The sequence below is a fragment of the Pinus tabuliformis genome, chromosome 2_1, assembly GCF_031772625.1.
Source record: "Pinus tabuliformis cultivar Carrire ecotype Pingquan chromosome 2_1, CPIR1, whole genome shotgun sequence".
Lineage (NCBI taxonomy): Eukaryota > Viridiplantae > Streptophyta > Pinopsida > Pinales > Pinaceae > Pinus > Pinus tabuliformis.
In genome coordinates, this window is record NC_142299.1 from 78,758,548 (window position 1) to 78,782,203 (window position 23,656).

Genomic DNA, 23,656 nt, shown 5'->3' on the forward strand with positions numbered 1-23,656 from the left:
AGGTGCAGCAATCATCTAGTTGAAGGTGCAACAATGGTACTACTGTAATGCAATAATGATGACCTTAGTGAAATAGCAGTGATGAAGATGATCTCAGTAGTAACAAAGGAAGAGGATTGGTGTCTTGGTCTTGGAGTGGCATAGAGGGTCAAGTATAATGGTCTTGGTGTTCGTCAATTAGAATCTCTATAAGAAGAATTATGTACGGGTTTTTCTCTCCAAGAGAGAGAGATTTTGGACTTGGAAGAATGCCTACTTCTTGTGTTCTTGTCTCTTTGTTTTGGTAGCAGTTTGATGAATTAAACACACACACTCAGAATAAGAAGAAGATTAAGATAAGATAAATAGTAAAATCATTTCACAAATTGTTATCAAGTATAGAAGAATCTATCTAATGCTAACTGCCCTAGATTCTTCAACACCTTTGACCAAGAATATATATTCTAAAATCTTTAGAATTTTCACAATATCCAACAAATGTACCTTTTCTTCCCATGGCTTCCAGCTTGTTTCTTTTGTCCTTTGGCACATGGAAATATATATGGCATCTAAAGATACAGAGATGGCCAACATCAGGCTTGACACTTGTGAACACTTCTTCAGGGGTCTTGTTGTCCAATGCTTGATGAGGAACCCTATTTTTAACCTATACAGAAACATTTGTTGCTTCTCCCCAAAGGAACTTTAGCAAATTTTGATCGTGGAGCATGGCATGAGCAACTTCTACAATAGACCTGTTCTTTCTTTCAACTACTCCATTTTGTTCAGGAGTATAAGGAACAATTGTATCTTTCTTGTTATCTTCCTTCTTGCAATAATTGATGAACTCATTCGAAATGTACTCTCCACCATTGTCAGACCTAAATATCTTTATTTTCTTCCCTGTTTGATTTTCTACCAAAGCTTTGAACTCATTGAACATTTCAAAGGTTTCATCCTTGTGCTTCAAATAATATATGCATGTCTTTCTTGAGAAGTCATCAATGAAGGTGATGTAGTAGAGATGTCCACCAATAGAATGTAAAGGCATCAAATCACATATGATCTGAAATTGGACGAGAACTTCTCCTTCCTAAAAATTGATCATTCTTCTTGATGTTTTGCAAGGAAAAATGAGTCTTATGACAAAACAGGTTTTCAAAGGTCTCTTCAAGGACTATGAGTAAGTTTTCATGTAAACTTAAAACATAAGCAACATCTCATCATCTAACTAATATAGGCATTCATGAAGAGAAATAATAAAGAATTTGGTGACGGAGTTCACCCCTCCTGGGCTACATCTTTGGGCCTGCCAACATAACTAGACCACTCCATATATTCAGTGAAAAAATTACATAAAGTTTTCTAATAAAACAGGTGGTTATTTTCCCCTTCAAGGAAATGCTTTACTGCAAAGAAATCTCACTATAAACAGCATGACAACCTACAGTCAGTCATTAAACCATCAACAATAAAAAGTGTCCCCTACAAATACCTTGTACTCCATCTGAAAATGAGCATACATGAGCATACAAGCACTTCAATTCCACCTTGAAATACAAAATAAAGATTTCCTCAACAAGACATAGTGAGAAAATAATAAATGAGTTGAACCATGCAAGTAACAATTGCTACAGTAAACATTTGAAGGTAAGAAAACCCCAACAAGGCCTTTCCCATGGTCAAACACCTTCAAAAACTACTCCAAAACATTGATTGATCCATACATCCATGGACTTGAACCTGAAAAAATTCTCTTTAGATGTGCTCCAATCAACAAATAGAGGTCACCATTGGATCCATAATGTCCAAAAATCCCTATCTGGACTCTTCTTGAGCTCCAAAATCACCAAGTTATGGCTCCAACAAGCTCTGAAAACTCCTTCTCTGTTATCCGTCCTACAAAATGGATAAACAATATAATAGTGCTACAATTTCTCCATGTTTTCCGTTGTGGAGGTGACCATTTCGCCTATAGAAGGTGCAATTTGTTAGATAATTAAATTTCCCAATAACCCTTAAGTGCGGAAACTATGGCCACATGGACCATGCGGCTCGGGGACGGGGCTAACCGCTCGCCCCTGCTGGTCTAGCCCCTTAAACTTCGGGGTTGTGGTCTTATTAGTGCCCACAGGGCCAAGGACTGAGCCAACAACCTGCCCTTACCGTTGAGCCCCCTCTTCCATGGCGTTGCGATCAAGTTGGTGGCCATATGGCCTAGGGCTAGCCCCCATTCAAACTCCCCAATAGTGAGCACTCTGCCAAGGTTCTATGGCACCCATACGACTAGAGATTAGGGATATCCCAAACCCCTTCTATGCTGAGCTCACTCCAATATACCGACGAGGTCATATGCAAGTCACCGTGACAAGGGTTAGAGTTAATCTTAAGCCCTTTTCCGTTAAGATCTACTTCGGTGCACCTATGATCATGTGGTTGGTTGGTGACTAGGGACTGGGGCTAGTCCCTGATACCCAACCCTTTTGTGCCATGGTCATATGGATAGCAGACGACTAGCGGTCAGGGTTGACTGCCTAGCCCCTCCTCCCATATATGCACTTCATAAATCTTAAATAGGTTTGAGGCCCTTATGGGGTTAAGAATCACCCTTGTGGCACAGTGGCAAGGTGCTAGGCTACTAGATGTAAGGTCGCAGGTTCGCATCCTACCCATCCTATTTGACCCATACCAAAATTTTGGCCAACCGTGGGGTGCCATGTGGCAGCCTCTGGTTGTGCCACATGGTACACCCTAATTAGTCCACCACAGACAAATCAACCTAATAAAATTTTACCAATACGAGGTTGCCACTTGGCATTATCTCATTAGTCCATATATGCCAAGTCAATTGATGATGTCAACAGTACGGTAGCCCAGTAAGTTGACCAGTAAGCAAACTTGCTAATTTTTTAGCTATTGGGATAAACGATTAGGACGCGATAACTTGAGCATACAATATCGGATTGAGGTGAAATCATTTTTGTTGGATCCATAACAACAAACATTTAGACTTGATGTCAATTTCGAAAAAAAATTGCACTTTAATTTTTGAGCTAAAATTTGATCACCGGATCATACCTCCCCAATAGGAACTTTTGGACTCCAAAATTTTACTTCTCCTAGTAAATAATTTGAGGTTCAAAATCAAAACTTACCACTACAACAAAACCCTGTGATTAGCGTCCCTTTCTTCTTCCCTTTTTTGCGTCTAGAGCCCATTTTTGGTGCTATTTGTGTCCATTATCAAATATGGTGCAAAACTTGATGCAAACTTTGCACCACATCTTACACCAAGTTTAGCACCAAGTATTGCAATAAGTTTTGCACCAGATTTTACACCAGGTTTTACGCCAAGTTTTATGCCAAGTTTTGTGCCATCCTTTGCACCATGTTTTGCATCAAGTTTGGCCACTCATTTTGCTTCACCAACTTTTGCATCCACTTTTTGTGCCTACACTTTCATCAACTTTTGTATCATCTCTTGCATCCTCTTTTGCATCATTTTTTAAATCATTTTTTGCATCCATTTTTGCATCATTTTTTCCATCCCCTTTGTGCCAGTTTTGCATCAAGGTTTGTGTCTAGTTTTGCATCTATTTTTTTTGTATCCACTTTTACATCTTGCTTTGCATCCATATTTACATCCTCTTTTTCATCTGTTAGTATGTCCACTATTGCATCCAATCTTCTTGTGCCATCATTTGCACCTAGTTTGGAACCTCCCTTTGCACCCATTTTTGCTTCTAAATTTTCATCCACGATTGCATCCTTATATACATATAGGTTTTCATTGACCTTTATATCTATTTTTTCATCCCTTTTTGTATCCACTTTTGTGTCAATATTTGCATCAGGTTTTGTGTCTCATATTGCATCTATTTTTGTATCAAATTTTGCTGCATCAAATTTTGCATCCTATTTTGCATCCATTGTTGCACCTGTGTGTTATAGACATTTTTGGGCACTGCAACTCCAAGCATAAATGTCCATAAACTAAGGGCTCCTAACTCCCTAAAAGTGTTGTTCCAACCCCTAAAAGAACAAGGTCAACCGATTACAGCTTCTCCCAGAAGTTCTCCATGTAAAACTGCTCAGAACTGGTCAAAACTGGACCATTTCACCTGCTCCATAGGCAAAGTGCGTTGCATCTCACCTAAATACACACAGTAGGTGTGTTGCATTTCAAAAAGCCCTTATATGGGGTGCAATGGGCGAGAAGGGACAAATGGCAGTGTTAATCCGCAAGGTGGAGAAGCATGGAATCTTCCAGAAACTTCTCCTGTGACACTTGCCTCTCTGAATTCGACCAGGGATGAGTAAGAGATCATCAATCTCCAAGTGGAAGCAAGAACTATTAGAGGGAAGACACTAATCAAATCACAAGCTGACTCATCTCCCTTGCAGACATCTATATATGGATCCCTCATCCCAGAGATCCGGAGGCTGGAATTTTGCATCTTGTAAGGAATTGTTGTTGGTTTCTTGACGCAACATCATAGTGTTGGGTGATCTAAGCTTTTCATGAGGTGAAGAAGGGCTCACTTTCTGAGAGGATGATGCTAGGTCAGAACGATTGGTTGTAACTCTCTTGGCTCTTTCTTGATTATCAATAAAGCTATTCAAGTTTTCCTCTATACTCTTGTGTGATTTATGTTTTATGCATTTGTATGGTCAATTGACATCTGATCCTAGATTGTTTATGATAATAGATCCATGTTCTCATATAGTGTTATGCTGCTTTGATTCTACAGGTACTCTGTGAAGCTGGGTATATAAGAAAGCAAGTAGCAAAGGACTATCAGAAGAGAGAGGAATCGAGCAAGGAACCAAGCGCAAGACAGAGGTTGGTCTCCTTTATTCTCCTCTCATCTATCTTTCATAAAGGAAAACGAAAGTAGTTTTACTTTGTTTGTTTCTAAGGTAGCTACTAGCCTTAGTGGGATTAGCAGTTCCGCATAGACAATTTTCCCTGTAACAAAATGGCGACTCCGCTGGGGAATAAATTGATTGTTTATCTACATTTGTTTACTTTATAAACTTACAGACGAAGCCTGAAGTCAAGCCAGCTAGCCTTCGAACTGCATTTGCTATGCAAGTGCAAAGTAGATCAATGTTGCTTCAGTCAATCTCCGGGTTTTGTTTATGAATTAAACAATTGATTTACAAACTTTCTAATTGCCCTCGTGGTGGCTCTAGTAACCTCCTTAGATCTACCCCTGTGATTGATTTACTGATTATCACTTGCTCAGCCAAAATCCCTGAACTGAACTGCAAACTGTGACCCGGAACCCAATCAAAGTCTCGTCCCTGGTCCAGCGCACTGTTTGTTTTGTGAATCTCAAATTCAGCGTACTTCTCGAGTGTAGTAGGTGCGTTGCATTTCAGTTTCACTGTGTTACAGGTGCGCTGATCAGACTAGGCATTGTTCCTAAATTTTGGTTTCTGTGTTCACTCTTTTCAGATCTATTCAAGAGTTTTGTTGCCTGTAGTTAGTACACCTCTGTTTGAAACCCCTTTCCTTGTTGTTATTCCGCCTCCATTGTGCAAAGAACTATAAATGTTTTTATGTATTTTTTGAGTCATTTTCAGTTCTCCTTTACAAAGAAGTAACGTAATTGTACTGTCATTTCTTGATTTGAAAGTGTCGCAAGTGTCATTTTCAGTCATAAAAGAGAATCTGATTGTTCTTGATAGTCGATTACCCTGTTACTATTGTATTTGATCTGAATTAGTAGTTTTTCTAGTGTCGAAAGCAAGTTTTCATTTTCAAATCGCAAAGTGTTGTCATTGTATTCATTTTGATTTTGAAAAGAAACTTGTTAGTAATTGTCGCTTTGAAAAATAATTCAGATTTGCGCATTAGCTTTCTTTTTATCATTCACATATTAAGAAGGCTGAAAACAAATACATGCATGTGCATTTGCATTTATACTGTTTGATTGGTTTGATTTAGGACAGTGCATATAGTGTGTGCTCTATGTTCTTTACTGAAAGAACGCCATTTCTCTTTCCTTAGTAGCTAGGATTTTCATTTCACAAAGAAGATAAAACGACTGTTTATCATCTTCGATTGCATTTTAGGAATTGTACATCTATATCACGTGGTGAACCTGAAGGGAAAATTTCTTAAGCAAGATCATCTATAAAATAAATTTAATGAATCTAACAACGCTTTGGAACCTAATGCACAACATCTAGAAGTCTAGGCTAGAGACGTATTCTGGCGTCGTAAAGCCTGGTAACTGTTGTTTTCACTATTGGTTGGGTGATTCCTCCACTTTGAGACGATAAGTGCCAGTACGGACTTGTGCTCCCACGTACCGTCGAGTATATTTTGGGAGACCACAATAGGCTTAATCCTTTATCCATAGGAAGTCGTGTCTGCCACCCTATCGATCGCAATGCACTGAACACAGCATTCGGGAAGATTGACTACCGTACCATAAAAAGTATTCTACAGTTTTGCGATTGGTTTGGTAATCCCTCTGCCTAGATTTCTAGAGCAGTCCCTTTCGTTCCTTTTCAGACTCCTTAACGGAAAAGGTCCATCTGAGCACTTGTCACTTCAGGCTCATTAAAAATCGAAGGCGACTAGAGTCATCTTTTGTTTTTTCTCGACTCTTTAAAATTGAAAAAACAAGTTGTGTCAAAGCATCTAAAATTTATTTTAAACAGAATAATCATCACCTTTCCTACGTTGGTCTTAGGTTGAGGAAAATGGAGTCCACCAACCAAGGAGTTCCCCTTGGAGGAAATCCTAGTTCCTTCTCCTGTTGGGGAGATGTTGGTGCACCCCATATGGCCACATTGTCACTTCTAGGATTGACAATCAGTTTGCCCATATGGCTTTTCTCAACCTCCGTTGTTCAGAACGTCGCGATTCATGAACAATCGAGTTAGCAACTAGACAATTCCAGAGTTAACCCCCAACCCTCTACTTCGTCCAATTCTTCCTCTCCTCCTTCCTCTTCGTTTGATGGGGCTGGTAAAGCCAAAAATCAAGTACCTGAGAAGAAGAAGGAAAAGAAGAAGAAAAAGAAGGAGCCAAAGGCAAAAAGGGGTAACCAAGCGTCGTCTAGCGAAAATCCACACACTGCACCAACCAGGCCTAAATTGCCATGTGTCATTTGCAAGGGAGACCACTTTCATAGAGATTGTCCTTGCATCCCTCGGATCTTAAGGGACTTGTCTCCTCGTTTGCACAACCCGGTGTCGTCAACCTCTGATGATCATGTTGAAAATACATTGTCGACTAGTGAAAGTGAAGCCCCTAAACAAAAAGGAAAAAGCAAATTTCCTTGTAAACTGTGTGAAGGCAATCACGCCGTACATCGTTGTCCCTTCTTAGATGAGGCTAAAAGAGTTTTGGATGATCGTCCAGTTTCACCGTTATGACTTCCTCCTGGATATAAGAAACTCTTGCCGAGTCCGTCACTAGTTGAAAATCCAGCTGACACGCCCAGGTGGTTGGCCGAAGTATCTATCACTGAAGAAAAACCATCTGAATCCATACCAGATGAAAGTCAAAAGGTCGAGGCGACAGTTGACCCGGTCTTGCCTTCAGAGGTTCCATCTTCAGATGATACAGTCACCGAAGAGAACAAGGATGACACCGTCCAAATTCTTTTTGTAAGCACAGACTCCGATGAACATGGGGGCAATTTACCCATTCCTTTACCGCAGGAAGGAAGTTCGTCAGAGTCGTACCCGGCCGTCTATTCGGTCCCACCTCCAAGCAACCTGGTTGTTTCCTTTGACTAGAATCTACTAGGCAGACCCCGTTTACCGGCTAGTGTACCATTCCGAATCATTGCTCAAATATATAGAATGGTTATGGCCAGTACCATCATAGATGAAGGGGCTTCTGCGAGTATCCTTTCCTCGACTGCTTGGAAAGCGCTTGGCTCACCATCGCTTTTTCCTGAGATGAGAAATCTAACAGGCTTTGACAAAGGAACCAGTCGACCGTTAGGGATCCTTCCCAATGTGCCCATTACATTGAGAGGGAAAACCGTTCACATGAACGTAATGGTAGTCCAAGGACCCCTGGATTATAATCTACTCCTTGGACGAGACTATATTTATTGCATGGGAGCCATTGTCTCATCACTCTTTAGAGTAATGTGTTTTCTGCACGAAAGAGGAGTGGTCAAGCTCGTAGAGCAGCTTTCATTCCCCAGTTCACGCATAGCAAATAGTCATATACCATCCCTGAATGGTCTTTTCACGCAAGGAATGTCTCATCAATTCCCAGTCCGTCCACCTGATGAGCACGAGTGATTCGGGGGACATGACTGAATCCCAAGGGGCATGCACCCTAGTCTACTTCGGCAGGAAAACTTCAGGTATAGCATAGGTTTCCGCGAAGGATATATGACTAGTCTGACACTCCCGTCCGTAATTGGAAAAGGGGGTTAGATTGGAATAAGATTCCATCGTCAAAGTTATGTGAGTGGTGGCATCTGCACCACTCGCCTTTGTCTATTTTGATAGACATCGCCGAAGAAGTGTTTTGTTTGTGGTACAAATAGAACAATCTTTGGTAACCTGAAAGAGGTAAGCCTTTTTGGCAAAACAAATGTTTTGTCCACGAAATTGCGGGGTAACCTTGAAACTCTATTTTATACCTGGGGGCATGCAAACCTTTTGGCATGCAAGCGAAGAGCGACCATTTATTTTTTAAATTTGTAGGTCCTCTAACCCTTTAAACTCATAGGATTGGTCGTTTCCTAACTTGCATAAAGAAAGGATGTGGGGCAAAGCTTTGAAATAATGTCGTTTTTTATATATGAGACATTCTTATTATACGACTGGATTAATTGGGCGGTTTTAATGCGGACTTCATGCTAGTTAAAAAATAAACATAAGCAATGAGAAAATGTTTCCCCCAGCGTTTAATCTCATTAAAAAAAATGAACCAATTTACGGTAAATAACCATCGTGAATGTAGTACTTCAGCCTTTGAAGCCTTGGTCGTGTTCTCATCATCACCTCCACTTTGTATTGGCCGATCATTCACCTCCACTTGATTGTTTACCCCTAGCCATCCTTGTAACACTGTCGTGATTGGGAAATTCGAAACCTTACCTGGAATCAACTGCTACCCGAATTTATCACTCGTTCCTCAAAGACGAGTCTCCTTTAAGCTCTTTTCAACTGACTCGTAAAATATGAAAAGTTTGCCGAGCCATTGGCCTCTCCAACTCGTTAAAGTGACCAGAAGTGCTATCCCTCCTTTAAATTTTAATCTTTTTGGACCTGAGGGATTATTACATGAAAAGATCGAGCACTTGTTTTGTTCGGCTCATTAAAAGTACCGAAAATTCATCCCTCCTGTATTGTTTTATACTTTTTCGGACCTAAGGTATTAGATGACGAAAAAGGGTTTTTGGAGTTTCCTTTACGTCCTTTTTCAGACTCTCTAAAATTGAAAAGGACCAAGTTATCTTTGTCGTTAAACTTGTTAAAACCTAATAGCAACAAACTTGTCCATAACAGACAAGAACGAGTTTCACTATCGCTAGGCTCGTTAAAACATAGCGATGGGTTTGCCCGAAGGGCAAAGTATAGAACAAGCATATGTTATCCTCCTCAAGCTTGACAAAAATAAAGAGGTACTGGTCAGCAATGACTGGGGAAAAATTGGGAAGAAAACTTGAAGAAACTTTGTTCGTAGCAAGTCGCTCTTGAACATGACACTTTCACTCCGCATCCAAGTCGGGTTGGGTTGTTTCATTCACCGGTCACATCGCCATGGTCACATCACACCATCCACATTTGGGGTTAATGCTACCAATCCATCATGTCAGTGTCGTTGATATGTTCAAGAGAAGTCACTCAGAGAATTCACCTGTGTCTCACCCGCTGCGATACATTGACGCTCCATTCTTTCATGACCACCACCCTGAACCTTATATCACCATATCGTTTTCACCTCCATTAAAATCATTTGCTCTGTTCCGTGTCATTGATGTGGGATTCATTAAGGCCCTCCTATGACAGATCGCTTCTTGTCGACATCAGCTCATTATCCAAGAAGTCGATCTAGGAACACCCATTTCAGTACTTTGAAGCTTGCATGCCTCAATGGCAAGTTTCTCACTTCCGGCGACAGGTTTACATCAATGACCTTCGACTGAAAGATTTTGCGTGGTGTTCGATGCCAAGTCCCTTATTCACACCACGTGAATTGTATTGCAATACCTTGAGGATCATTATCATTATCGGTGATTCCTGTCGTGCCTGTTAATAGATTACATCATTGGCTGGTAATCAGGTGATGTCTTTCCATGTTCGACTCCAGAACATCTCTCACATGGATCGACTTGTACTTTAAGTGAAGATCGAATGAGATTGAAGACCTCGGATCTAGTTTCATCCATCCGGGCTGTGATATATATTCAGGAAAATAAAGACATCAAATGTACATCATTGCTGCACAGATAATCATCCAATCTAAGGAATGATGGCTCTACCAGAATCATCAGTCTACACTCAGACGATTGTCTGTCCTATGTACATGAAAATGAATTTATAAAGTTGAGCATGGGAATGCCCGCCTCAGCTAGATCATGAAAATATTATGAAGATAATGTATTGTATTGTATCTTATTACAGGTCTCCTTCTAGCTTGAAAGAACTTCGGATCCTCATGATAAAGCATTTCACCCGACATCAAAAAAGATTAACGACCTCATGCTTTAGGGGGCAACTGTTATAGACATTTTTGGGCACTGCAACCCCAAGCATAAATGTCCATAAACTAAGGGCTCCTAAGTCCCTAAAATTGTTGTTCCAACCCCTAAAAGAACAAGGTCCACTGATTACAGCTTCTCCCAGAAGTTCTCCATGAAAAACTGCTCAGAACTGGTCAAAACTGGACCATTTCACCTCCTCCATAGGCAAAGTGCGTTGCATCTCACCTAAATACACACAGTAGGTCCATTGCATTTAAAAAAGCCCTTCTATGGGGTGCGATGGGCGAGAAGGGACAAATGGCAATGTCAATCCGCGAGGTGGAGAAGCATGGAATCTTCCAGAAACTTCTCCTATGACACTTGCCTCTCTGAATTCAACCAGGGATGAGTAAGAGATCATCAATCTCCAAGTGGAAGCAAGAACTATTTATCCTGATTATGCGATTAGTATGGAACAATTTATCTTGATTATGCGATCAGTCTGACAGACATGCATCTTAAAGAATGCTAGAAAGCCTTGATAGGAGTGCAAGGACTGTCTATGGCAGATGAGAGTGAATTCTTGTCTGTAATTGTTCAAACTTCCTTTCAGTTAACAAATACAGTACATCCTAAACTAAAACAGCCGGTGTTAAAAGACTGTGTGACTGTAGGGATCGGAAATGCACAGATTGAAGGTGTGCATTATGATAAAGAAACATTACGCGATCACTGGTACATCCAATACAAGTCTTTGGCTTCAGATAATGCAAGCAATAAAATTAAAAGATTGGCTCTTGAAGATGGAGGGGTAAAAATCATTCCAAATTAGTCTATTTACCCTAGAATTCCCAAGCCAATAGTCTTGCCAGAGAAACATGTATTACCAGTACAAAGTCCAGTCCAAAGTGGAAGAAGGTCTTTTTACAGACAGTTATACATACCAGAAGAACAGCCGTCTACTTCCACTACCCCCCGGTCTGAAAAACAATTGTATATACCTGAAGAGAAACCTTTTTTAGTTGTAAATAAAATGTTTAGAACTCATGTACAGAATTATCCACCTATGGAAGAATATAGATATGCAAACAAAAGATTTGTCAGAGGAGGAAAATGGCCACCAAAAACAAAATTTTGTGTCTCTTCATCAATGTCTAAACAGCCCGCCACAAGAGCAGATTGTGCACCTCTCCTAGAACATGAATCACAAGAGCCCAATGATTTGGAACAAGTATATCAAGTAGGAAATTATTTGACTACTTGGTGTTCTCACGCTGAAAATGTTCTAGACAACTTAGGACAACAAGCATATTTGATAAATGAAAATTTGAAATTACTGTATGAATAGCAACAGGAAGAAAAGAGAGAAAAAGAGGAGAGAAGAAAAAGAAAAATGAAGAAGAAGGGTAAGAAAATCCCAAAATTTCATGTAGATATGACAGCCCCAAATTACTGGGATTTAGAAGAAGAAGTACCAGAAACAAGTGATGGAGAAGGGACTTCCAGAGACACTGGAAAATTAACCAGTGGATCTTCTAGAACGTTTAAAGCAGAAAAACCTTTTGAATCTAAGAAGGAAGTCATGTCTTTAGAACAAGCTGCAATAAAATTTCCATCCTTTATTATGCCATCAATAAAGAATCAAAATAAAGCTCACATCCTGAGAGAAGCTAAGTACCCTAGAGTTGAAGAAGATTTGTTTGCTACAAATTCTAGTGGTTACATTCTCGATCTAGATAACTCATCCAATCCAGGTGAGTCCATTAGAATCTGGATAGGAGCCTTATATCAAATGCAGGTCACAACAAGATTATGTCTATCATGATTTTAGCAGAAAAGAGGATGGCAGGAATAGTATTTGATTGGTGGATGGGAGGAACAGAAGCAGAGAGAATAGCAGTCATGGAAGCAGGTTTAGCTACATTTGAAATGCTGTTAAAAACCCAGTTTATGCCAGAACCAAAAGATGAAAAGAAACAACTATTGACTGACCTTAGCCGCATGGAATTAAAATATCTAAAATATTTAGATCAATTCGGTAAAGAATTTATGGCTAAAGTCTTTAAAGCTAATCTGTTTAATGATATTGCTCAAAAAGTTTCTTTTTTGTCAAAGTTGCCAGGAAACTTAGGAGATCTAATTATGAAAGATCTTGAGATTCAAGCGAAAAGTTTAGAACAAGTCTATTGGGTTGATCTTCTGTTTAGAGTGTCAGAAAAGGTCAAATATTTGTGTTGGCAGAAGAAGGCGCATGACATCACCCCGAGTTCAGATGTCTGCAAAACTGTATTACCATGGATGCCTTTTAAATCAAAGAAGAAGAAATACAAAAGGTATGGTAGATACAAACCCAAAAGGGTATCGAACCCGAAGAGACCTTTTAGAAAATTCAGATATTTGAAAAAGAGAACAGCTCCAAGAAACAATAATTGTTGTTTCATTTGTAAAAAGGAAGGACATTTTGCCAGAAAGTGCCCTCAGAAATCATCTAGTAAACTTAAAGCTTGTATAGATATTGAGAAATTTCAAGATGATTGGTCTGTAGTAGAATCAGATGAAGAAATTTCTGATGTATATATTCTTACAGAAGTTTCAGACAATGAAGATGAAGAAACTGTACAGAAAATGAATATTTGTACAAATTGTTCTGATGATGATTTTTATAGTGAACAACACTATAGTGATATTGAAAGTTCTTCAACTATTGTGTCATCAAGTGAGACAGAAGATGATTCAGCCCCAGAATCCAGTGAAGAAGAAGGATCAGAAGAAACAGAAGTATCAGAGAGGACAAATAGAGGTAAACAAATTGCATCATCTTTACCTCAATTCAATTCTTTATGTCCATTTGAAAAGAAAATTGCACCATAGACTAGTATACCTTTGCCAGAGATTACAAGAAATGAACAAAATACTTTGTTGAAAAAGATTGTGAAAACAGAGAGCTTGATTTATATTCTAGTAGAAGTTCAAGTCAGAAATGAATGGATTTCAGTAGATGCATTTGTCGACACTGGAGGATCAAATAATCTAGCTCGACCATCTTTGTTTAAATCTCTCTGGAAACCATTAAAGAATATACTAGTTTCAGAAACAATTGGAGGATCTGTCCAGCTCACACATTATGTGGACAATATTTCTTTAAAAGTTGGAGGGAGTATTGTAAAAATCTCAGCAATTCAGCACTATGACCCTTCAGCAAGTTTGATGTTAGGCATGCCATTTATAAATTCTGTGCTTCCAGTAACTATCAGCCAAGATAAGTTGATAATAAATCTGAAGAAAAAAGCTATATTTGTGCCTAGGCTAAGTATTGCAAACTCTGAAGCTAGGCGCGAGAATAGTCAAAAGAAAGTAGGAACTAGAAGGCCGACTAAAGATTCAAATGATTGGCAAGAGGTCCTACAAATTTATGAAGCTAGAGCAGAAAAGATAAATAAACAATCAGCATGCATTGAAGAAAATTGGTCTATAGAACAGAGAGATATCTACCAGAGACTTCTGAAAAGTTGTTCGGACAACCCACAACAATTTTGGGAAACTGAAAGTCCGATGCAGGAGATAGTCACCTTACATGACAATGGAGTAAAAGGAAAAGTGATTCCTTGCACACCATCTGATGAACAAGAAATGAGGAATCAAATTCAAGAACTACTAAAAATGCAGTTAATAGAAATTAGTGAATCTCATTATGCATGTTCTGCATTTCTAGTCAGAAACCATTCTGAGATAGTAAGAGGTAAACCACGGATGGTTATCAATTACAAACCTCTTAATGCAATTACTCAGAATTTTAATTACCCATTTCCAAGACCATAAGTAATTATGCAGAAGATTCAACATAGTAAGGTTTTTAGTAAATTTGATATGAAGTCAGGTTACTATCAGATACAGATTCAGCCAGAAGATAGACACAAAACAACTTTCATATGTCCAGCAGGATTTTATCAGTGGAAAGTTGTTCCATTTGGGTTGAAGAACGCTCCAGCCTTTTTTCAAAGAAGGATGGATTATATTTTTGCTAAATATGATTTTATAGTTACATATATAGATGATATTTTGATCCATAGTCCAGATGTACATACTCATTTGAAACATCTAGAGATTTTTCTTGAAGAAGTCAAAAAGCATGGCATAGTTTTATCAAACACTAAGATGTCCTTATTTCAGGATAGTATTGATTTCTTAGGGATAAATGTTGCAAATGGTTCTATTCAAATGCAGCCCCATGTGTTAACAAAATTGACACAGTTTCCTGATGAATTGAAGGACAAAAAGGCAATCCAAAGGTTTATTGGAGTTCTGAACTACTTGCACAAATACATTCCAAAACTCTCAGAAAAGACAGCTCCTATAAGAAGACACAGCGACGGAGGATGGTCAGAAGAAGCTACTGAAGCAGTGAAGAAACTCAAAGAAGAATGTCAGCGTTTACCAAAGCTTCAACCACCAGGTGATGGTTTATTAATTTTGCAAACTGATGCTTCACTTGATTTTTGGTCAGCTGTATTGTTAGAACAAAGAAGAAATAGTAAAAGAGAGATTGAAGAAAATTTGTGTGGATATGCTTCCGGGGAGTTTACAGCAAGTCAAAAAAACTACTTCATAGCTGAAAAGGAAACATTGGCAATCTTCAACGGGATTCAGCGGTTTGAGGTATATCTAACCCCGGTCAAATTTTTAATCAGAACAGACTCCAAAAATTTTAAATATTTTCTGACAGCAAAGATTTCAAGACAACTTGCAAAGGGCAGAATTTTGGCCTGGCAAATCTGGTTTCAGCAATTTGAATTTGAAGTCGAGTGGATACCGGGCAACTCGAATTTCTTGACAGACGTTCTGACCAGAGACATGAGCAAAATGTTCATAACCTGTAAATATTCAGTTTTTGAGATCCCAGCTAAAGGCCCTACAGATGATAGTTTTGCTACATTTGTAGATAGATTTCGAATCTTAGAAAATTATGCAAGTTCTGTGACAGATGAAATCAAGAAATTGGTTGGTTTTAGACTAAGAAGGAATTGGTGGATCAGAAAATGCCAAGCATGGCAGTCAAAAAATCTGGGTATATCTCTAGGCCTTGATGAAAACTTGGTGAAAGTATTTTCTTTACCAAATATGAAGGCTAAGCTTTTCCTTAGAAGTTTATCTGATTTATGGTCTAGCATCTATACCGACGAAATGATCTGGACACTCAGAATTTTGAATTACTATCAGATCATAGGTAATGTTGACTTTGCCCTTAGTATTTTCACAGGTGCCAAAATTCTGGATCTAGAAGAAATTCCCATAAAAGAAGAAATGGTAAAATATCTGCTTTCTCTAAGAATTCCAGATATATTTGAGGAACTAGAATCCTCTTTCCTTCAAAGGATTGATGAAAATTATGCAAATACTGATACGTTTCCTCAGTATGAAATTTTTGAGAAATTTGCAGACTGGAGAATCCAAGAAGGAAAATGCAGAAAAATTCAAGTTACCAGAGTATCTCAATGCATACAAAGATCCCTCCAGTATTTGAAGACATATGCTTATCAGTGGGATTTTCATAGTTTGAGAATGAGAGACAGCATAGAACCAAATCCTTTTTCTCAGATTTTCAGTCATGAAAGGATTGGTAATTCTGATACTGGTAACAATCAAGAGTTAATCAAACAGCATGCTGAATGGTTCCATGAGTTTGGAAATTTGAGATATTTAAATGGGAATCATTAGACGGGATAGAATTGGCAGTACAAAGATCACCAGCAGCACGAAATGCTTTTAAAGATTCTTTTCTGGATATTGAAATAAGTGCTCTTCCTTTTTTAAACAAGTGGGAAAAACAGGAGTTGATGCATACACCACTACAACCAGGACTTCACAGAATCAAAACAAATATCATAAAAGGAGAATCGTCATCCACAGCATCTCACCATATGATAAGATCGCCAAAAGAAAAAGGAGAAATGACAGATGCACAAGATCCAAACGAGGGAATCGAAGAACAGTATAACCGACTTATGAATAGATACCATCGACAACTCATCGATGAGTACGAGGCATCTGCTGGATCGTCCGAAGAAGATTTATGGGAGACAAGGAGTCCTACAGGACCTTGGTAAAAGAAGATCATGGTATAAGAATTTCTTGTCAGCAATGTAATAATGTTGGTTACATGTTGTGACAGGAATCTTTTGTACAAAAGAAAGATTGAGTAGACACCGTCGGTGGAAAAAGATACCGACAGGACCCTCAATTATTTCTACTTTATGTCATATCTTAGCTAAGTTTAGATTCGTTTTAGTTCTATTTAAGAAAGGGTCTCCACGAGTTCAAGGCATCGTTCGATTGAGAGCATGCGAGTTGTAATGAACTCTGAGACATTTCTGTTGTAATAAGCTTTGTATTGTGTTCTTGCTTTTATTAATATCGAAGCCTACTGGGCCGTCTGTCTGAGGACAGTTCTGCACGTCTGAGGATAGTTTTTGTTTTCCGAAAGAGGTTGAACTGTAAGGCGCTGGAGTGAAGACCCATGGAGAAAGGTCGTGAAGGACTCGTGCATGTTCCCTGAGGAGAAGAACTAGAGAGTCAGATTCTTATTTCCAGAAAGCTGCGAGATTTTAAAAGTAAGTCCTGGATACCAATAGCTTCATCTTGTTTATATTATGTTGAATTACTACTTTTGAACGGTCACTCTCACCACCGTTGGCGAACTCCCACTTGAGTGGTATGTATTTAGAACCACAATACTCAACAATGATAGAATTCCAGGGTTTGAAGAATTGATGTCAAGATGCATTCAAGAAGAAACAAGAATGGTGGAGCAAGAAATGCCTTCTATTAGAAGCAACCCCACTGCATTCTCCGCTTATGCCAAAAGGAGAAATAATGCAGGGTCTAAAGGTCATTTCCATGGAAAGGCTAGATCTAAGGGAGGAAGGAAGGGCAAGTGCTTTGTTTGCAATAAGTTTGGCCACTATGCAAGTGAGTGTCCAAATAGAAGGGACACATCACATGATGATGATCACAATCGTTCCAAGGGAAACTTCAACAACAATGATCAAAGGAATGGCAGGTCCAATGGCAAGGGAAAAAGGAATGTGGGACATCAAGGAAATGGTAGACCCTCCAAGAGATCAAGGAACTCCAGGTATAAAGAATCCAATGTTGTTAATAATAAGCAAAAAGAGTACTATCTTATATCGGCCCTCTCCACTGCCTCTCCTCTGAACACTTTGGGAAATTGGCTGATTGATAGTGGTGCCTCAAGGCACTTCAACGTATACAAGGAAGCCCTCTCTAATCTGATAGAAAAGGAGACAAACTTGGAGATCATCCTTGGAGACGATACCACCTATCTCATGAAGGGAGTAGGGAATGTTACCCTTCAATTGAATCAAGGTAACACTATTCATTTGCAAGAAGTATTATATGTACCTGATCTCAAGAAGAACCTAGTGTCCATTTTGGCAATGGAAGATAAAGGATTCAAGGTGGCTTTTATCGATGGAAAGGTACGTGTTTGGAAAAGAAATTTTAAAGATGCTTTTACTCTTGGGTTTAGGGTTGACACTTTGTATCAAGTTGGAGGAAGTCCATTGGGAGCCATGTCTTGTGACACATCTCTACAATCTAAACTATGGCACCGGAGGTTTTCCTATATTCATTATAAGGCCCTACCCGATGTGAGACAGATGGTGACAGGTATTCTCGAATTCAAAGTAGAGCATGAAGGTGCATGTCTAGGATGTGACGAAGTAAAACTTACAAGGGGACCATTCCCCTCAAGTAATAGCAAGACCACAGACATATTGCACTTGATCCACTTTGACATATATGGTACGATGCCTGTAAACTCTTTGGGAGGATATTTATATTATCTCACCTTTACGGATGATTATTCTCGCAAAACTTGGATCTACTTCTTGAAGAAGAAGGATGAAGCGTTCACCTGGTTCTGACACTTCAAAGCCTTTATCGAAAACCAATCCGAGAAGAAAATCAAGATATTGAGGACTAATAATGGGACCGAGTATGAATCGAATGAATTCCAAGATTATTGCAGAGAAGCTGGCATTAAGAGGGAGACTACAACACCATACACTCCCGAGCAGAATGGTGTGGCTAAAAGGAAGAATCACACTATTGTAGAAGTTGTTAGTGCCATGCTTCATGATCAAGGGCTTCCGAAGTTCCTATGGGTTGAAGCTGCAAATACCGATGTGTATGTTCAAAACTGATGCCTTCATCAAGCATTGGACTCCAAGACTCCCGAAGAAATGTTCACTGGTAAGAAACCTGATGTCTCTCATTTTAGAATTTTTGGAAGCCTCGTATATTTTCATGTGTCAAAAGAGAAAAGAAGCAAATTGGGTGCATCTCAGAAGAAAGGAATCTTTGTGGGCTATAGTGAAAATTCTAAGGGATATAGAATTTATGTGGTTGGTCAAAAGGAAGTTGAGATAAGTCATGATGTCACCTTCGACAAAGATATGGCCCTCAGGAATATCAACAACCTTCCTATCCCAAGGAAGGACAAAGAAGCTGACAACGAAAAACTGGGTGCAAAAGAAGATGAAATAATACCATATGTTGATGAACCTATGGATCTTATTGATCCTCCTCCTCAAGAGCCCTCCTCCTCCAAGAGGAGACCCTCATGGCTTAGGGAGACTTGAGAAGATGCCGAGAGACATATTGCACCAAGGGGGACCTTCCGTGAAAGCAAGAAACCAAATAGGTATCAAGGATACTTGACCATCATGAGCACTATCATTCAAAATGAGCCTTCATCATTTGAAGAAGTTGTGAAGCAACAAGTATGGAAGGAGGCTATGAATGAAGAATATGAGTCAATTATGAAGAATGATGTCTGGGATGTGGTTCCTAGACCCGGGGACAAATCAGTTGTCACCTCTAAGTGGCTCTACAAAATCAAGCATGGAGCTAATGGAAGTGCAGAAAAGTTCAGGGCTCGCTTCGTTGCTCGAGGCTTCTCTCAAAAGGAAGGTGTAGATTACGATGAGATATTTGCACCTGTTTCCCGATACACCACCATCCGCTTGATCATAGCTCTTGCTGCCTCGCAAGGATGGAACCTACATCATATGGATGTCAAGACCGCTTTCTTGTATGGTTCGATCAAAGAGGAAGTCTATGTGGAACAACCTGAGGGGTTTGAGGTTCATGACTGGGAATCTCATGTATACAGGTTGAAGAAAGCTCTCTATGTATTGAAGCAAGCAACCCGGGCTTGGTATGATAGGATCGATAGCTATCTGATGAAGATGAGATTCACTAGAAGTGAAGCCGATTCGAACCTTTACTTTAAGGTTGAAAATGATAAACCTCTCATTTTGGTACTTTATGTGGACGACCTCTTTTTGACAGGTGTAGACCCTCTCATTCACAAATGTAAGAGGGAGTTGGCTTATGAATTTAAGATGAATGACCTAGGACTGATGCACTACTTCCTAGGGTTGGAGGTCTCGCAAAAGCCAGGTGAAATTTTTCTATCTCAAGGAAAATATGTTGTGAAGATATTGGAAAGATTTGGGATGGTGGACTGCAAGCCTTTGACTACCCCGATGGAACTTAACTTTAAGAAGTTATGTGGTAGGGCTGCTAGACCTGAATTGGGAAATGCTTCTGAGTATCGTCAACTCATAGGAGCATTTATGTTCTTGGTAAACTCCCATCCGGACAGATGTTTTGCAGTTAACACATTGAACCAATATATGGTTGAGCCTCATCATATACATTGGATTGGTGCCAAGAATTTTCTGAGATATCTTCGGGGCACAATCACTCATGGATTGAGATACATTGCCGGAGATGTGAGGCTGCATGTTTATTCTGTTGTTGATTGGGCTGACAGTGTGGTGGATTACAAGAGCACTTATGAATGTCGTTTTTCTTTGGGTTCTACTTCGATAACCTGGATGGGCAGGAAGAAGAAATCGGTTGCCTTGAGCACTGCTGAGGTCGAGTACATAGCTGCTAGTATGGCCTCCTATGAAGCTGTCTAGTTGAGGAAGCTCTTCAGTGAGTTGTTTGGACATGTGCTGGATACCATGTGATCCTATGCGACAATCAGAGTGGGATCTGATTATCAGAGAATCCTGTGTTTCATGATCACTCCAAGCATATAGATATGTACCACTTTATCGGGATATGGTACAACCAGGAGCAATAAAAGGTACAAACTATTCCTGATTTTATGTAAAAAATTTAAAATATACAAATATTACCCTGCTTACCCTTTAAAAAAAAATTATTAAACTTATTTAAAATTTAAGATCAGAGATTTGACTCGTGAACAGTTGAGAAGATGACAGCGAAGGTGAATAACTGATTTCAAGAGAGAAAAAATAGAGAGAGACTCTCTTTCTTAACAGAAAAAGGCTCCGTTTCCTTTTGCGTTGTATCTAATTCCTGATCTGAATTGAATAAACTATTCTTATGATCTGGGTTGAATGATACTTTCTTTGGACTATCGCAGAAAAACTTGTTAGAAGTGTTTCTTTGCTCCCTGTCTCTTTAATTTATTAGATGTGATGTATGAATTAGGTAAGAAAACCTCTTTTAAGAGATGCATTACCTTCCCTATTTCCACTTTTAGACAATCTATTACAGCTGCAGGCTCTTATTTATGTGTATGTTTGAAAAAGATTGTAACAGATTTGCTTTCCCAGAAGATAGCATAGTCACATCGAGTTCTTTGTTTTGGTTAATTTGCAGGTTCTGGAGTATTTGATTGTTTGCTTTTATAACAGAATTGTGGGGCTTTCATCAGGGGGCCTCTGCTATATGTGCATATCAAAATAAACCGTCACACAAATAAATAGATTAGAATGTTGATTTACTCACTTGGAATATTTTGACGAGTCAATCTGATAACAGCACATGGTGCAGCCTTCAATTATCAATTCGGTTGCCTCTTTGATTGGATTGTGCATTTCTTCATCTTCTTTCAACTGACGGTGTTTTCTAAATTGTCTGACAACTTTGGCCAGAAAAAACATTTCCTTCAGAAGACGTAGGCACTCAGCTTTATTGACTTTAACTTCTCCGAGCCTCTCGAAGATATTCTCTACCACAAGAAGACCTGCAGTAACCAACTGTGTCGGTCCCAGACCTTCAACAGCTGTCTTGATCACGTCCCCGGGAATAACACTTGTCTGAAATAAACATACAAGAAAAATTTAGGGGATGCACAACACAAACAAGAAGAATTTGAGCATATGAATAAAAGGGTTTGTAAATAAAACATTGTCAAATGATGAAGGTCCAAGTTTACTACGCACAACGACATTGATTCCCTCTGATATCAGCTTCTTTAATTTGAAGAATGTTTTGGTGGTAGTGGGCCAATATTGTTGAGCCCCTTCTGTTTGTGGCGGTTTTTCCTTTTCCTGGAACAAAAGGAAACGGAATTTCATTCATGCTGTTTTCTAAATCCGCAGGTCATGATGTCCATATAAAATCACACAATATCTATAGCGATACGCTTTTACCTTGATGAGTCGCAAGCGTTCGGATATGCGCTCAATAAGGGCATCCAGATCCACGTCCACGTTGTCTCCTTCAAGCCCAGCAGCATCTTTGTTTGTGTTGGTAATAGAAGAGGAGTGGGCTTCTCCAGGTTGAGTAGAGGAGGAGGCAACCGATTGTTGGGAGTGATGAATATCATCTGTCGCCATGGCCACCGTTGGAACGCGGGAAGAAGCGGAGGAGGTAGCAGTTTCTGGAACGGTGGAAGAGGAGGAGGGCATCCCTTGAAGAGAAGAGGAGTGGGCTTCTCCAGGTTGAGTAGAGGAGGAGGCAAGCGATTGTTGGGAGTGATGAATATCATCTGTCGCCATGGCCACCGTTGGAACGCGGGAAGGAGCGGAGGAGGTAGCAGTTTCTGGAACGGTGGAAGAGGAGGAGGGCATCCCGTGAAGAGAAGAGGAGTGGGCTTCTCCAGGTTGAGTAGAGGAGGACGTTGTCCCTTGAAAAGAAGAGGAGTGGGCTTCTCCAGGTTGAGTAGAGGAGGAGGCAACCGATTGTTGGGAGTGATGAATATCATCTGTCGCCATGGCCACCGTTGGAACGCGGGAAGAAGCGGAGGAGGTAGCAGTTTCTGGAACGGTGGAAGAGGAGGAGGGCATCCCTTGAAGAGAAGAGGAGTGGGCTTCTCCAGGTTGAGTAGAGGAGGAGGCAAGCGATTGTTGGGAGTGATGAATATCATCTGTCGCCATGGCCACCGTTGGAACGCGGGAAGGAGCGGAGGAGGTAGCAGTTTCTGGAACGGTGGAAGAGGAGGAGGGCATCCCGTGAAGAGAAGAGGAGTGGGCTTCTGGCAGGCCAGAAGGAGAAGGGGTGTTCCTCCCCGAAAAACAAGAAAAACAGGAGCAGCAGCAGCTACTTCTCCTGGTCATTGTTGCTAGAACAAGGTAAGGTTGGAAGGTGAGGATGAGAATAGGAAAAACAAGGAACAATGAGAGTCGAAGAACTGAAATTTGAGAGGTAGCACTTCTCTGAATTCACTCACCGCAACGCATTATATAGGCACGTTCAATCTAGTAGCTTGCAAAGTCACGGATTCCATAAATAAGGCAAAGCGAAAGTGATCAAATTTGGACGTAAGTACAACTCACAAATTCTTTAGAAGTCTCACCAGTGGAGGAATTGGCCACACAGTTAAAAAAATGGTAATGCATTTTTTTAATGAAATTTTGTAATAGTAGGGTTTGAATTATGTTTAAAATTTTGTAATAGTAGGGTTTGAATTATGTTTCTGAGTGTGGAAATAGTTTCAGTATTATTAAAAAAAAAAAAACTTAAAATATTTAAAATTTTAAAATTTCACCGTTATAATTTGAATTTACAACAATCTCCACAAAATTTTATTAAAATAATATCAAAATTTGAAAAAAAAAAAAAAAAAACCAATTTTTTAGGTTATGATAAAGGTAAATGTAAAGATTCCTTATACAAAGATAAAGGTAAAGGTAAAGAAAAAGCACAAGTAATAA

At 39.5% G+C, this 23,656-nt stretch overlaps 1 protein-coding gene across 1 annotated transcript in view; it reads right to left on the reverse strand.

Moving 5' to 3' along the window:
• Window positions 1-23,170, reverse strand: part of LOC149198862 (uncharacterized) — a 33,451-nt gene extending 10,281 nt beyond the window's left edge. The window contains exons 1-3 of the mRNA XM_089402188.1: window positions 22,154-23,170; window positions 21,944-22,051; window positions 21,507-21,817 (exon numbers count right to left, since the gene is read on the reverse strand). Coding sequence (XP_089258314.1) covers window positions 21,507-21,817; window positions 21,944-22,051; window positions 22,154-23,059 — 1,325 coding nt within the window. The 5' untranslated portion in view covers window positions 23,060-23,170. The remainder of the gene's footprint in view (window positions 1-21,506; window positions 21,818-21,943; window positions 22,052-22,153) is intronic.
• Window positions 23,171-23,656: the final 486 nt, after the last annotated feature.